Source organism: Sciurus vulgaris, assembly GCF_902686455.1.
Source record: "Sciurus vulgaris genome assembly, chromosome: 8".
Lineage (NCBI taxonomy): Eukaryota > Metazoa > Chordata > Mammalia > Rodentia > Sciuridae > Sciurus > Sciurus vulgaris.
The window spans coordinates 108,270,087-108,285,960 of NC_136468.1; the positions used below are offsets into that span (position 1 = coordinate 108,270,087).

The following is a 15,874-nucleotide window of genomic DNA, read 5'->3' on the forward strand; positions in this document are numbered from 1 at the left end:
GTTCCTCTACTTTTTCTTTTCTCTAAATGGCTTTTATATTTATATTCAAAAGCAAATATAGACTGCTTATCTCCAGGACTTACAGGGAAGAGATGAGATCACAGAGTATATGTGAAATTTGGAGAATATTGGAATGGATGATTTCCTCATTAGCAGGCCCACAGTTTCCTTTGAGGAGTTTCATTCTGAGTGGTCTCAGAAGGAAGACCTGCAGGAACCCCCGACCCCCACCTATCACTGTGAGAGAGGAAGGAGAGCCAGGTGTAACAGAGAGGCAAGAGACAGCTGCCACTTCTCTTGATGGGAGCAGTGGTCAGAGAAACAGAGTGGGGAGAGCTTTGATGGACAGCTCAGAGGATGTTCCAAGTAGAGAGCCACTGGAATAACAGTTGCTTCAGGCACAATTTTACTTTTTTTGCACTTCATTTCTGGATTCTGAACTAGGAGCAGAAAAAAATTAGCTTATGTGATATTCTATTAGAGTCTGTAGGAACATTGTAGGACTCACAAGAGACAAAACTAATAGCCATCGCCTTCACCAGTCCATGAAAATTCATCCTCTGTGCTGTTTTTGTAATGCTTCAGCCTTCATTTCTTATTTATGTCCTGTGACTTCAAGTGAAGCTAGAACATACTCTCTCCACCTCATTGTGGAGACCCTGGACCCTTTATGCACCTCCCATTTTAATAAAGCAAAGAAAACTAACCACTCTGCAGGAGACCTGCTCACTGCAGTTAAACAGCTCTTGGAATCCAGCACTAATTGTTGGCTCCATCTTTAATAGGCACTTTCTCTGTCAGCTCCCCCTTGTTAGTTTTTGATTAAAGAGGCAGATGCTTGGCAAATGCTGTAAGCTGGCCCCTTTGCTGTCTGGGGGGAAAGTGCCTGTGAAAAGTCTCTTCTTAATATAGAAAGGCTCGGTGCTTCCTGTCATCCAGGGCAATTGCCTCCTGATACTCAGCTGTCTTACAGCCTTGTTTTCTGAACTCCTCCACGGAGAAGTTATTTTAATGGTCACCAATTAAGAACTGGCTTTATTTCTTTCATGAGACTGCAACTGATTTTGCAGACAGTATTGCTACTTGCTCTTTCAGAGGTTTCTAATAGATCAGCACACTTTTCCATCTGTTCCCAAAGGCATTAGCTCCCTTCCTAGAAAATATTCCTCTCTTGTAAACTGGGACTATATAGAAATACAGAAAAGTATGTTAGTCAGCTTTTTGTTGCTTTGACCAATATATCTGAACTAACAACTTCGAGGAGGAAAAGTTAATTTTGGCTCATGGTTTCAGAGGTTCAGTCCATGCTCAACTGACTCTAAGACTGAGGTGAGGTAAAACATCCTGGTGGAAGGGCATGGTGGAAGAAAGAAAGTTGTTCATCTCATGGCAGCCAGGAAGGAGAGAGGGGGTGGAGGGGTTGGGGGGAGGGAGAAAGAGAGAGAGAGAGAGAGAGAGAGAGAGAGGGGATCCAGGGACAGATATAGCACAAGGTCATAACCTACAGTTATCTACCTCCTCCAGCCAAGCCCCACCTGCCTACAGTTACCACCCAGTAGTCCAATCAAGTTATTAATCCATCAGATGGATTAATCATTAATGAGATCATAACCCTAATAATCCAATCTTTTCACACCTCTGCACATCGCTTCATTGCCTAACATATGAGCTCTTGGGGGCAAAGGGGACATTCCTAGATTCAAATTATAAAAAGTGGGTATTGTGTTCTGAGGTACTTACAACAAGATGACCAGAGAGAATTATAAAATAACAGAAAATAACCATTGTAGCTAATACAGTCATGCACTGTATTATAATGTTTTAGTCAGCTACAGATCATATATGTGATGGTGGTCCCATAAGATTATAATGGAACTGAAAAATTCCTATAACCTAGTGAAATCACACCCATTGTAATATGGTAACACAAGGTATCACTCATGTTTGTGGTGATACTGGTGTAAATACACCTGCACTGTCAGCCACATAAAAGTATAAACATACAAGATTGCACAACACATAACAGTTGATAATAAATGACTGTTATTGGTTTATGTTCTTACTACATGATATTTGTATGATTATTCTAGAGTATACTCCCACTCACAAAATCAGTTTACTATAAGGCAATATGCCATGTAGCATCAGCAGCAGCCTCAAACATCTTGTGATTACTGAATCTGTTGATTGCATCAAGAGACCCTATCAAGTGACTGAGCTATACTATCTAGGTTTGTGTAAATAAACTCTATAAAGTTCATCTGATGATGAAATTGTCTAACAATTCAGTTCTTAGAAAGCATACTGTTGATAAGCAATGCACAACTGGATTTCAGTATTTATTCTTTCTCGGGCACTATTTTAAGTATTTTACAGTCAACATATAAGGTAGATAAGAGGATTATTCCTCATTTTATAAACAAAGAAATAGGCACAGAGCACTTATGCAAGTTACCTGGATAGCATGTGTCAGGGTTTTGTTTTGAAAATCATGTAAACCAGCCATAGAGTACATGTTCTTGTTTAAGACCCTAGTCTGATCCTTAGTGCATTCTGGTTGCTAGTAGTATAAAATGAAATTCCTTGTGCTGCCAACAACCCAGTCTTACTTTTTATCCTTCTGGAGTGGTCAAGGAAGTGGAAACCACTAATGGCTCCTCTAACCCTGAGATTTTTATAGTGATTTCTCATCCACTGGCTCTAGTTGGGCCCAGGTGTGCACCTCCTCACTAAGGCTTCAGGAAACAAACACGTAAACACAAGAGGTTTTTGTTGTTATTGTTGTTTTTAGCTCATCTGCAGTTCATGTTGGTTATTTTCTCCAGGCTCCGTCTGTTGTTCATGGTAACATGGATAGCCACTGTGGGTCTTTTGTGATTTAAGAGACCATCCAATGTTTTCTGGAAAGTTCTTTCCAGTTCAGCCTCACACCCCCATTCCTCCTTCCCTCTGACCCTTAGAGCCCAAGCCTTGTACTAAGCTTGATCCATGTTATAGGGCCCTCAGCCTACCTATGCCCTAGCTAGCTGGTCATTTCTGTGCACAATCATGTCCCTCACTCCTGAAAACCTTCACACATTCAGGTAGGCAAGTAAAAGGTGACTATTCCTTCAGCTTGAATTTAGGTTCCATCAGTTGAAGTAATGATTTCCAATTTTCTCCATCTTTCATGCTGCACATTTTGTACACTGTACATATTTCAGCCTGAAATCAATTAACCTGGTAAAGAATTTTATATTAATTTACAACCAAATGATTCAGGAGACAGGGGCTATACTACCTGGTATGCTAGAGAAAGAAAGCACATCAGAGGAGTTGATGGGGGTGGGTAATTTCAGGACTAATATCAAAGCCAAGCAACTGAGCAACACTTTGAATTGGGATCAGATGCAGCAGATTCTACCTTTTAGGTTTTTCCTGGGTTAGAAGAAGTAGGGTCTTTATCAATTTTATTTTTTTTTAATACTCTCAAATTCCTACCAGGAAAAACACATACTGTGTGTGTCTTTTCAACATCCTCTCTATAGCAATTTATTTATCTTGAATATTTTTTTCCATTCATAGTTTTACAAGAAGGATCTACAAGTTACAAGACAGGGGGATGATAGCGTGGAGGTCATCTGAAAAGGGAGGCTCAACAGATAAGCATTGTTATTTGAAAGCCTTTTCTCCTTTTCTCACTCTACTCATTTTAATCTTGAATCTCACAGGAAATTTTGAAGTGATCTGCACATAAACTAGTGGATCATCTCTAGCTTTATAATGCAATAATTGTATAACATGATTTTCTGGGCAATCTATTTTGGCTCCAATGAGCCCAAATGTGGCAAGTGTGATGATGCATGGGGAATATAAAGACAAATGAACCCTAATCTTTTGCCTTAAGTAAGATACTATTTCTAGAGTTTTCTGGGACAAAAATAACAGAGACTGTATAACTGTTGACATTTTGTTTTAGGGGGAAAATAACAGTCTGTAACCTGTGACATTTTGGACCATAGGTAGTATTTTGCCAGCTTTGATTGCTGGGACATTATGTTTGCCATCATTGTGATAGTGGTGCAGAGTGCAGAAAGACGGCAACAAAATACTTCTTATTAGGCCATTTTTGGTTATTTTCTAAAAATGTAACGTTTAGAGAGCATTAGATCAAACTGATACATTTGTTCCTGTATATTCTGGAATCTTTGCTATGGTTAACTGATCCAGGATTTGGAGACTGCAGCATTTAAGATTTCATGATATTGGGAAAATATGCCATATTTTCCCTGGCTTCATAAAAATAAGCAATAATAAATACCTTATTGAGTTTATTCAACACTTCTCTAATTAGTCTGCGGTACATTTCTACAAAACCAAATTATTTATTATTTTAATTATTATTATTATTTTACTTCATTTGTCTGTTCATCAGTTTTCATTTATTGCTGATCTTTGAATATAATGTATGAGAATAAACTAAAAACTTTATATACCTTATATTTTTCATTATTTTGATGAATTTTGTGGTTCGAAAAAAAATCACCCCAAATTAATTTTTTCCTCATGCACTATTGCTGCTATCCTCCGAGCTGTTAGCATTTGCTTTTTTCCAAAAGACAAACATTTTCTGCAACGCTCCTAGGCCTCCTTGTGGGGAAAAGTGCTTCCTTGGCGGGAGCCTCCTCGGTTCCCTTCCTTCATCATTCATGGAATGTTATTCCAGGACTCATCTTATGCTTCTTGGTAGTTGCTGTCTGGGGAAAATTTGAGTGAATCCCTTAGCACTTCTGTCATTGCTCTAGTTCCTGAAATGTCAGGCATGTATCTCTTTATTTGTATGACACTTCATTCATATTTATGTTTGCTTGTTCGGAGTAAAATGTTTTGTTTGAATTTTTACTTATTTCATTTGTCTTCAGTTTATGTTAATTGATCAGATGGGTTGAATGATGCCAGGAAAACGATGATTTATTTGTATAAAACAATCTGGGGAAAACAACTTGACTGTTTCCCTAAGAACAAGTTATTGGCCTTGAGTTGATTTTCTTAGGCAGTTAGCTGGAGAGTCGAGATTCCTTCTTCACGAGTCTTTTGGACATGGAAGTCTGTTTTCTTGATTTATACTATTTGAACACAAGACCAGTTCTTGAGCTTTTTAGTTCATTTTCTAAGTTATTTGGAGATTGTGCAAATAAAAAATAGAGCAAATATATGTGAAAGTTTTTACTGAGAAGTATATATATCATCATAATATTTGAAAGCTTCTTAATATCTCATCATCATCATCTTATGCATTTATCATTTTCTACATTCATCAATAAATATATGTTTATTAGAGGAAAGCAAAGTTTTATTAGCTACTTAGGACATAAAATTATTAAGTCATCTTCATATTCCTATGGAATTTTTCCTCTTTTCCTAAATTTGAATTAAGATATGATATTGGCCAGTTTGGTTGTATAATGTCTAAAAATGAGTCCATATTAATACTTACATTAATATCATTATGGGCTCAAAAGTCAAATAAAATGGCAACATTTTAAATTATGCAGGATTGGGGGAAAAAAGAAATTGCCTAGTTTGGGGTCCCAGTATAGGAGATGGAACTGGAAACATAATAAACTATGGTGCAAATTAAGGTAGGAAGTGCTAAGGTAACTGCTGTAGTGATGCATGTGACACCTGGAATAGGGGATTGATATTTATGCTGAGGAGAGACAAGTAGATGAGCTGGACTTTCAAGGTGTGTGAAAAGGTGGAAGGTCTGAAGAGAGGAGGAGGGTAGAGAAGTCGCACACATAGGGCCCCGGGAGAGTCAGAATCTCCCAGGCTGAAGGTGTAGCTTTGGTGGGTGAATGAAGTCATCATCTTCATTGCTTGATAAAATGGTTCCCAGAAGTTGTGAACAAAAGCATTCCCCATTCTTTCCCTACCTCCAGATACTGAACTCTGAGTGTGCAAACTCACATCCATGGTTTGTTAATGTACAACAGATTTTTCTTTGCTTGGGCTAATCTTGAAAAGTCCCTCCTTCAGTACTCCTCCCTTGAGGTTTTGACAGCTCACTGTCTTGGTTTCACTCCTGTCTAGTTCCATCTCAGAGTTCATTTTGGCTCACCTCCTTTCTGCTTACCTTAATGTGAACATTTGTCTAGACTCAGAATTAAGTCTGTTTCTTGCCCATTGCTCTCTAAGTTCCAGACCAAAGGATTCTGGCCATCAGTCTGCAGGCCCAGAAGATCCCCTTCTGTTCTTTCTCCCCTTATCATGAAGAGAAATGATCCAGGGGATGTTCTTTGACTGTCTGTCAGGGGTAGACAGGGATGGTAGGAAGAAGGAACTGGAGTCAGGGCTGAATCTGGTATCTGGTGGGCACCATGGTAAGTGGTGGTGTGCTTACCAACAGCTCCCCTCTTCCAGGTGGCAGGAGACCTTGTGAGACGCTTACACCTGGAAGCTCACGTGGAGAAACCTGTGTCCACCTACAGTGGGGGAACCAAGCGGAAGCTCTCCACAGCTCTAGCCCTGGTGGGGAAACCTGACATTCTTTTATTGGTGAGTAGTGGAAATACCAGTAAAATGTCAAGATCTTGAAATAAGATGCACATTGCATGTATATTTGTAAACTTTGTTTAATTAAACAGAATCATTCTAGGAAGTAACTTCAGAACTTGCAACACTGATTCTACAAACTAATAAACTCTTCTGCCCTAACTCAACATTTCCCAAACAAAATGTAAAATACTACTGAACTTATACAGAAATAAGGCATTTATCTTTTGGTAGATTCATTTATACTTGTCAAATTGAAAATTCAATAAAATATTAACATTAAAACTGTATTAAAAAGAATATTAAAATTCACTTCTAATCTGAAAATCAATATAGCTTTTCTCCTCTAGCACAATGCTTTTAAGTCTTTTCCTATGTGCAGATATATCTTCATCATAATTGTAATGACACATGTCAATGATCAATCATGAGGATGACTGTCAAGGATTGTTATAATTTAGATGCAGTTTCCCCAAAAACCCATGTGTTAAAGGCTTTGTCCTCATCCCATGGTGTGATTGGTAGGTGGTGGGACCTTTAGGAGATGGGGCCTGGTAGGAGGTCTTTAGGTCCTTGGGGACCTGCCCCCAAAGGGATAGTAAAACCGACCCTTCTTTATTGCTTCCTAACCATGAGCTGAGCAGTTTTGCTCCACCAAATGTTCCTGCTATGACATGTTGACTCCTTGCAGCCGCAAAAGCAAAAGTGTCAACCAATCATTGTCTAGAACCTTCAACGTCGTGAACCAAAATAAATGCTTTCTCTTTATAAATTGTTTATCTCAAGTATTTGTTATAATGAAGAAAAACTGGCTGACATATGGGTGCATGATAGATATTGGGGGGAGGAAAGAGAGCTCCAGGAAAAGGGTACAGCATGAGCAATGGCCTTGAGATAAGGCATTCTGTAATCTATCTGGGAGCTGCAATCAATTCTAAATTAATTCAAAGCATTAGTTGGAGCTGATACCGTTAAGAAGTAGAGCCGATTGCTTTATATTTCAAAAATAGCTCTAAAAATACATAATGCCATTCAAACAGCAAGTAGAATATTGTTCTTATGGTATAGATTAGATTCTAATCACTAGAGTTCACCTCAGGGCTGCACTTTGGCAGACAATCTGATGGGTGTCAAAGAGCATAGGAAATAAAGCAGATTTTCTTTTCTATTCTTGTTTGCCAAATGAAAACAGCATTTCAGTGGAAGAGTTAATGGGGGTTCAGAAAGTCCATGCCGAAAAATATGGTGCTGTCATTTGTTGTCTATTGGAGACTCACCTGAATGTTCTTTTAAATTGATCTAAGTTTGATATTGAAAAGTCCAAAATTAAGGACTGATGTGGGAAGTCATCCTTATTTAGAATCAGACTAGGTTGAGACATTGGATGCAGAGGCCTGGCTTCTAGGGACTGCCAGGAAGCATGTGGCACTGCATGGGAGTGGTTCCCTGTCTCCTTCTGGAATTTTCCCCCTAAGACGATGGGTCCCCTAACTCCACCCTATAGTATTCATCACAGAAGAAGCTCCTTCTGGTCCTGGTCCCCTTTACATGTATGTTATAAATAAATGAGAGTTGGGCGAGTGGTTGTTGTAAGAGGCCAGAGCTGATATGGCCAGACCCATCACCTCTCATATGAAAAAGAATATTGGCTCTTGTGTGTTTATTCAGTAGTTAACTTTTTTGGATAATAGATGGAAAAACTGCCAACATAGTCCTCTGGCAGTTAACCCTTTTCTTCTCCATGCGGGATGTGGCAGAGGATCCCCACAGACTGATGCACAAGTTTATATTCTGAAACCTAATAATACAAACTAACATTTTCCCCATTTCACAGTGTTCACAGATGACATTATCCTATTAAGATGAGATAGTCTGAACCTAGGAGTTTGCAAGATGTGGGTGTTCTCCTCCTCCTGGAGGATGTCTCTGCTTAGCCTGGAACAGGGCATCTCCTCACTCAGATGAAGGGAATCTGCTATACAGCTATGCTCTGGACTTATGACCAACCCTAAACTTTCTCTTTCATCTTCCTTGCTCTCATTCCCACAATGGCCAGGTGAGGACTCTGGAGTGAACAGGTGTGGATTTTGCTTCTCCAGTTATGTAACATGGCTTTGCATATTCTAAGTCTCTTTCCTCCTTGTATGATACAATCCACATTAAGTGAGCAACCCAATACCTCCTGCATAATAGACCCATATTACGATAATGGTGACTGTTCAGAGCATCAGTTTCAAACAATGCTTTTGAAGTTCTCCACTAAGAGGCAAAAAGGACTCTCAGAGCTGATATCACAGTGACAATTAGGAAAATTAAAAATTACCCAGCCAACCCTCTTCCTGGACAATATAGGATTGTATCATTTACTTACTATTCTAAGTAGTACACACACAGCACTTGATTTGTAGAAAAAGCCAGGTGTTTATTTTCCTGTTCATTGATTTTTTTTCCAACACTTGCCTTACGGTTTTCTTTTTCTTTTTCTCATTTTGGAGGAAGTTGATGACTCAAAGCTCTTAAGAAAAATATGTTCAGTGCTTCTGGACTACAGAAAGCACAAAAATGCATCATACAGCTGGGCAAGATTTCTCTCCAAAGTGGTTCAGATAGCAAGTGCTTTGGAGTTTATTGAAGGAGAAAGCTTCAGGTTCCAAGAAATTCCAATTTATTTGATGTTGCTAAATAAATGAAGCCTTTTTCTACCATCATATCTCTTTCCAGGAGATATTGCTCTGAAAGTTTATGGAGGTGCAGGATTTATTTTAAAAACATCAAGGTTGGCTTACCTAAGCAGATCGTGAAGGGAATCAGGCTGATGTGAAAACATATTCCAAAGCCCCTATTTTGATGGAGCCACAATTGACATGTAAAATTGTATATATATAAAGTGTACAGCATAATGTTTTGATACACATATGCACTAGGAAATGATCACCCCAAGTTAATTAACATATCAGGGACCTCACACAGTAATCTTTTTTTTTTTTTTCCCAGCTTGTGGTAAAAACACTTAGCAATCACATGAATGATAGAGTGTTGTCAACTACAGTCCTTGTTAGTCCATTGTGTGCAGTTGTAACAGTATATCACAGACTGGGTAATTTATAAAGAAAGTAAATCTATTTTTAATAGCCCTGGAGGCTGGAAGTATAAGATCAAGGTACCATCAGATCTGGGGATCAGTGAAGGTTCTGTCTCTGCCTCCAAGATGGTACCTTGAACTTCATATCCTCCAGAAATGCTGTGTCCTTGCATGGCAGAAATCAGAAGGACAAAATGAGACAAACTCTCTCCATTAAGCCCTCCATTAAGGCACCTTGTACTATTTATGAATGTGAAGTTTTCATAACTCAATCACGTCTCAGAAGCCACTCCTCCCAATACTATTTTGTTAGGAATTGTGAAGACAAAAACCATTCAAATCATGGAAACCCCTATGCCACATATTACATCTCCAGAATTTATTCATTCTGCATGTATTATTCCCCTTTTTGTCACTGAGAAAAACAACTTAGAGGAAGAAAGATTTATTTTGCTCATGGGTTTAGAAGTTTCTGTCCTTGGTCAGTGGGCCGCATTGCTCTGGGCCTGAGGTGAGGCAGAACATCATGGTAGAAGGGCTTAGCAGAGGAAGGCCATTCACCTCATGGCAGCCAAGAAGCAGAGAGGAAGGGGCATGGGATGATATAGAGTTCCCAAGGGCGTGCTGTCAGTGAACGACCTCCTCCAACCGTGCCTCACTTGCCTACAGTCCCATCTCTGAATGCTGCTGCACTGGGGACCAAGCCTAAGACCCATGAGGCTTTGGAATTCATATCTAAACCATAACACTGCATTACTCAAATTTTGTGTTCTTTGGCAGACATCTCCCCCATTTCCCCATACTCAACCCCTGGTAACTACTATTGTAATCTGTTTATATACATTTGACTTTTCTAGATTTTACATGTGTGATCATAAAGTAGTTGTCTTTTCACATCCACCTTATTTCACTCATATAACATTCTCCAGCTTTATATATATGTTGCTCAAAACTGAAAAGTTTCCTTCCTTTTAAGAAGGAATAATATTCATTATATGCATGTGTGTGAGCATTCTCTCTCTCTCTCTCTCTCTCTCATGACAGCATGTTTTTGTCTCTTTTGTGCCTTGCTTATTTCACTTAGCATAGCATCCCCTAGCTTCTTCCATGCTACCACAGTGACAGAATTCCACTCCTTTTTTATTTCTAAATAATGTCCAGTTGTGTGTACATGCAATGTTTTTATCTACTTATCTTTTGATGGACACTTCTATTGATTCCATATACTGGTTAATGTGTATAGTGCTGCAGTAAACATGGGAGTGCATGTTTTTTACTCTTCAATATGCGAATCTCCTTTTCTTTGGGTATATATCAAGTAATGAAATTGCTGGATCATATAATAGTTCCATTTTTAATTTTGAGAAGTTCCATAATGGCTTACTAATTTACATTCCCACCAATAGTATGTAAGGATTACCTTTTCTCCATAAATGCCACAATATAAATATTATGTCAGTTTTCTTCATTTTCAATTTTTTTCTCCTCTGACCAAACAATTTTAAACAACCTATGTTCAAGTTCACAGATTCTTCCATTTTCTTGAATAAATCTGGTATTGACACTACTAACATTTTCATTTTATTCATCATGATTTTCTGCTCCAGGATTTCTACTTGGTTCTTTTAACATGACTTCTATCTCTTTTTAAAATTCTTTTGCTGTTCACATGCTGTTCTTCTGATTTTATTGCATTCTCTATTTAAATTCACTTGTAATTGAATGAATTTTCTCAAAGTGATCATTATTAATTATTAGATCTACATTTCAAGGAGATCAGCTATTGGAACCAAGCATAAGAACATAAGAACATCATTGTGTTCTTCAGTGGTGTCCTGATTATTTCTCCTCCCCCTCCGCCTCCACCACTGCTCCTCCTCCTCCTCCTTCTCCTTCTACATTGCTTGAAGTCTTGCATTTCTTCTGTCTTCACATTTGAAGAAGGTATCACCTCTTCCAGTCTTTAATGGCTCCCTTTGGGAGAGAAATACCTTCCCCTGTCAGTTGGAGGAGGCATACTGAGGAAGCTCTCTCAGACTTTTTCTCTAGGTATGCACACTGTACACCTCCTGATCACGCCAGGTGGGGGAGGGCAATCCTCTCACTTTGATTCATCCCACAGTGGAATCTCATGCCGACTACCGAGAGCTTCCCATTTGTCCTCTGGGGCAATGCCCTGAAGTGCTTGAGCTTGTGTGCTTTCTCCTGTCTCTTTAAAACTGTGCTGGTTGCTTGTGTGAGATGCCTGTACCTGCCTTCTTGGGGGTCCTTCAAGGGGGCCACTATGAAAGGGGAAAGTGAGGCATTCAGAGTGCTTGTGTGCCTGTCCACCCATGTGAAGGAGTCCATAGGGAGGCCTTCCAAGTAACTTATGAGCAGGCTTTCTGATGGAATTCCCAGAAAGGTTACAATGGCCCATGGACTTGGGTCCCTCCTTCCAATGTCTCAGCTGTGTCAATCACCTCAATAATTTAGGGGAGATGAAAGAAGTGGGCTCCTGCAAGAGTGCATGGGGAATGAGGCACTCTATCACACCATGCTCCCTTTCCCCATCATCTTGGCTTTGTTGAGCAGAATGCAAAAAAGCCAATGGACAGATACCTAGGAGAATCAGAGAAGGGATTTCTTTCCTCTTAACCAGCATCTGGCCTCATGTGATAGTATATATATATTCCTATGTATATTCACCAAATTAATGTCATGGTCTGTTTTCTTTCCTCTAGGACGAGCCCAGCTCTGGAATGGATCCTTGCTCTAAAAGATACCTGTGGCAAACAATAATGAAAGAGACTCGGGAAGGCTGTGCTGTGGTGCTGACCTCCCACAGGTGAGCTGAAGCCCCCTCCTGTGGCTATTTCCTGAGTAAATGTGAGCAACAAATGACAGTTAGGGAAAGTATCCACATCCAACCAGCACCACACACAGAAGTTCCTTCATCTTGTCACTGTGAGGTTGATATGTTGATGGTCCCCATTATGTGGTTTAAGAGATTGAAACAGAGATTGTAACAGAACCAAGGCCACAGAAGCAGGTGGGAGCACTGGAGTTTGAGCCTGAGGGTTGGTAGCCATAGACCACACCCTGGCCTAGTCCATTATGGTCAGGGATGTATCATGGACTCCCTCACTTAGTTCTTCCCAAAGGGTCCCAGCTTCTTTCTATCTAAGCCCTCATATTCCAGTAGGTAGAATTAGCTGAAATGAAAACTTTACATGTTACTGAATCTGGTCTAATATTTTTCTCATTGTAGATTTAATTATGTTACTAAAATTTTCAACCATTAGCTCTTTTTAATTTTATTAAACATTGTTCTAGGCCTCGGGGCAACACAAATGTAGATTTTAAAAAGACAGTTTATGGAGAGTGGTTAATATGATGTGGCCAAAAAGATCCTGAAATGGAGATTGTGCTTTAAAGTTTAGACTTGCCGCCTCGTCCTTGCCCATGCTTAAGTAAAATACACTGTGAATAAAGTATCAAGAACTGTTAAGGATACAAGATTACTTCTTTTTTTCATTTGTTCTTTTTAGATATCCATGACAGCATGGTGTATTTTTGTTTTGTTTTGGTTTTTTTTTTTTTTTTGGTAACAGCGATTGAACCCCGGGGTACTCAACCATTAAGGTGACCATCCCAGTCCATTTTCTTTGTATTTTATTACAGACAAGGTCTCACTGAGTTACTTAGGGCCTTACTACATTGCTGAGGCTGGCTTTGAACTTTTGATCTTTCTACCTAAGCCTCCGAGTTGCTGGGATTACCACCGTGCCAAGCAGTATAGTTTATTTTGACATATTATACACACATGGAATATAATTTATTCTAATTAGTATCCCATTCTTGTGGTTGTACATGATGTGGAGTTTCACTGGTCATGTATTCATATATGTACATAGAAAGTTATGTCTGTTTCATTCTACTGTCTTTCATTTTCTCATCCCCCTCCCTTCCCTTCATTCTCCTTTGTCTAATCCAATGAACTTCTCTTCTTCCTTCCCCCTACCCCTTGTTGTATGTTAGCATCCACATATCATAGAGAACATTTGACCTTTGGTTTTTTGGAATTGGCTTATTTCACATAGCATGATGGTCTCCAGTTCCATCCATCCATTTACCAGCAAATGCCATAATTTCATTTCTCTTTATGACTGAGTAATATTCCATTGTGTGTATATAGCATATTTTCTTTATCCATTTATCTGTTAAAGGGCACCTAGGTTGGCTGCATAGCTTTGCTATTGTGAATTGAGCTGCTATAAACATTGATGTGGTCATTCACTATAGTATGCTGATTTTAAATCCTTTGGATATATACCAAGGAGTGGGATAACTGGGTCAAATAGTGATTCCATTCCAACTTTTCTGAGGAATCTCTGTACTGCTTTCCAGAGTGGTTGCACCAATTTGCAATCACACCAGCAATATATGAGTAAACCTTTCTCCCCACATCCTCTAGATTTTACATTTTCCTCCATTTAAAATCCCAAATCTAGGAAATCATTGATCTGTTTTCTGTCTATAAATTGCTTTTTCTGGTATTTCAACTTAGTGGGATTGTATGATGTGTAGTCTTTTGTATCTGCCTTCCCTCACTTATCATAATGTTTGTAATGCTTATCCATGTTGTAGCATGTATCAGTAATTCACTCCTTTCTATTGCTAAATAATATTCCATTGTGTAGTTAGACCACTTTCATGTATTCACCCACCAGTTGATGAATATTTGAATTGTTTCCAATTTTGGCTATTATGAATAAAATTCTACACATAGTCTGATAAATGTCTTTGCATATATAGGTAATTTAAAAAAAATTTTTTCTTGGATAGAGTCTGAAAAGTTGAATAGCAGGGTCAGATGGTGAATTGTGTTCAATACTTTAAGAAACTGACTAATTGGATTAAGGATCTTTGCATGTGCTTATTGATTGTTTGTATACATTCTGTAGTAAAGTATCTATTAAGAATTTCCCCCATTAAAAAATATTAGTGTTGCTTTAGGTTCACAGCAAATTTGAGAGGATGGTAAAAAGATTTCCTTTATGACGTGGGTCCATGAGCATATTGTATTTGTTACAATTCATGTGCCTACATCAATGCATCATTATCATCCAAAATCCATAGTTTACATTAGGCTTCATCCTTGGAGTTGGATGATTTGTGGATTTAGAAAAATATAGAACATATTTCCACTATTAAAACACTATAGAGGGACAACTGGGAGCATCGTAGAGGAGGCCGCTCAGCACAGCGCTGGGACTCGGAGCCACCACTGGGGCTCCGGAGGCTGCCTAGGGGAGGAGCGGCGAGGAGAGCTGTGTGGACTCAGAACACCGGGGCCTGCCCTGAGGAGGAGGAGGAGGAGCGTGGCCGCTTGGATTCGGAGTGACTACACCAGAGCTACAGGCAGTTGCCAGAGGAGAAGCTGCGCGGTGAGCTGTTTGGACTTAGAGCCACCGCTTCTGAACACCGGGGCCTGCCCTGAGGACGAGGAGGAGGAGGAGTGCGGCCACTTGGATTCAGAGTGACTGCACCAGAGCTACAGGCAGTTGCCAGAGGTGGGGCTGCGTGGCGAGCTGTTTGGACTCAGACCACTTCTGAACACCGGGGCCTGCCCTGAGGAGTAGGAGGAGGAGGAGGAGGAGGAGCGCGGCAGGTCGTTTGGACTCGCAGTGACTGCATTGGAGCTCCAGGCGGCTGCTCAGAGGAGAAGGCGAGTGGTGAGTGGTTTGGACTTAAAGCGACCACTCCTGAACACAGGGGGGCTGCCTGGAGGAGAAGTGCAGTGGGTTGCTTGGTCTCCAGTGGCCGCACCAGAGCTCCGGGCAGCTGCCCAGAGGACGCGTGCAGCGGGTCACGTGGATTCAGAGCCACTCAGAGTGACCACTCCTGAACACCCGGGGAGTTACCTGGAGGAGGAGGAGGAACAGGGAGGGTCATTTTGACTCGGAGTGATTGATTGCCCCGGGCTACGGGTGGTCGGTGGGAGGAGGAGGCACGCAGTGAGTTGCTTGGACTCCTAGTGACCGCACTGGAATACTGGGCGGCTGTCTGGAGGAAGAGGCGTGCGGCGGGTCTCTGGGACTCAGAGCAATTGTACGGGGCCCCAGGTGGCTGCTCAGAGGAGGGGCCGCATAGCCAGGTGATTAGGTGCAGAGCAGGGTTCCAGGATCTAGGAGGATTCTTGGCGGAAGAGCCGCACAGAGACAGGTTTAGGGGCGGAGCGAAGGCTCCAGGCCTGCGGGCAGATTCTCTGAGGAG

General features: G+C 40.4%; 1 protein-coding gene across 1 annotated transcript in view; it reads left to right on the forward strand.

The window, feature by feature from the left end:
- The window catches only part of ABCA13 (ATP binding cassette subfamily A member 13), a gene marked incomplete at its 5' end in the record, with an annotated part of 484,952 nt that overhangs the window by 426,037 nt on the left and 43,041 nt on the right, over positions 1-15,874 (forward strand). Inside the window, 2 exon segments of the mRNA XM_079150399.1 lie at positions 6,403-6,537; positions 12,340-12,443. Coding sequence (XP_079006525.1) covers positions 6,403-6,537; positions 12,340-12,443 — 239 coding nt within the window.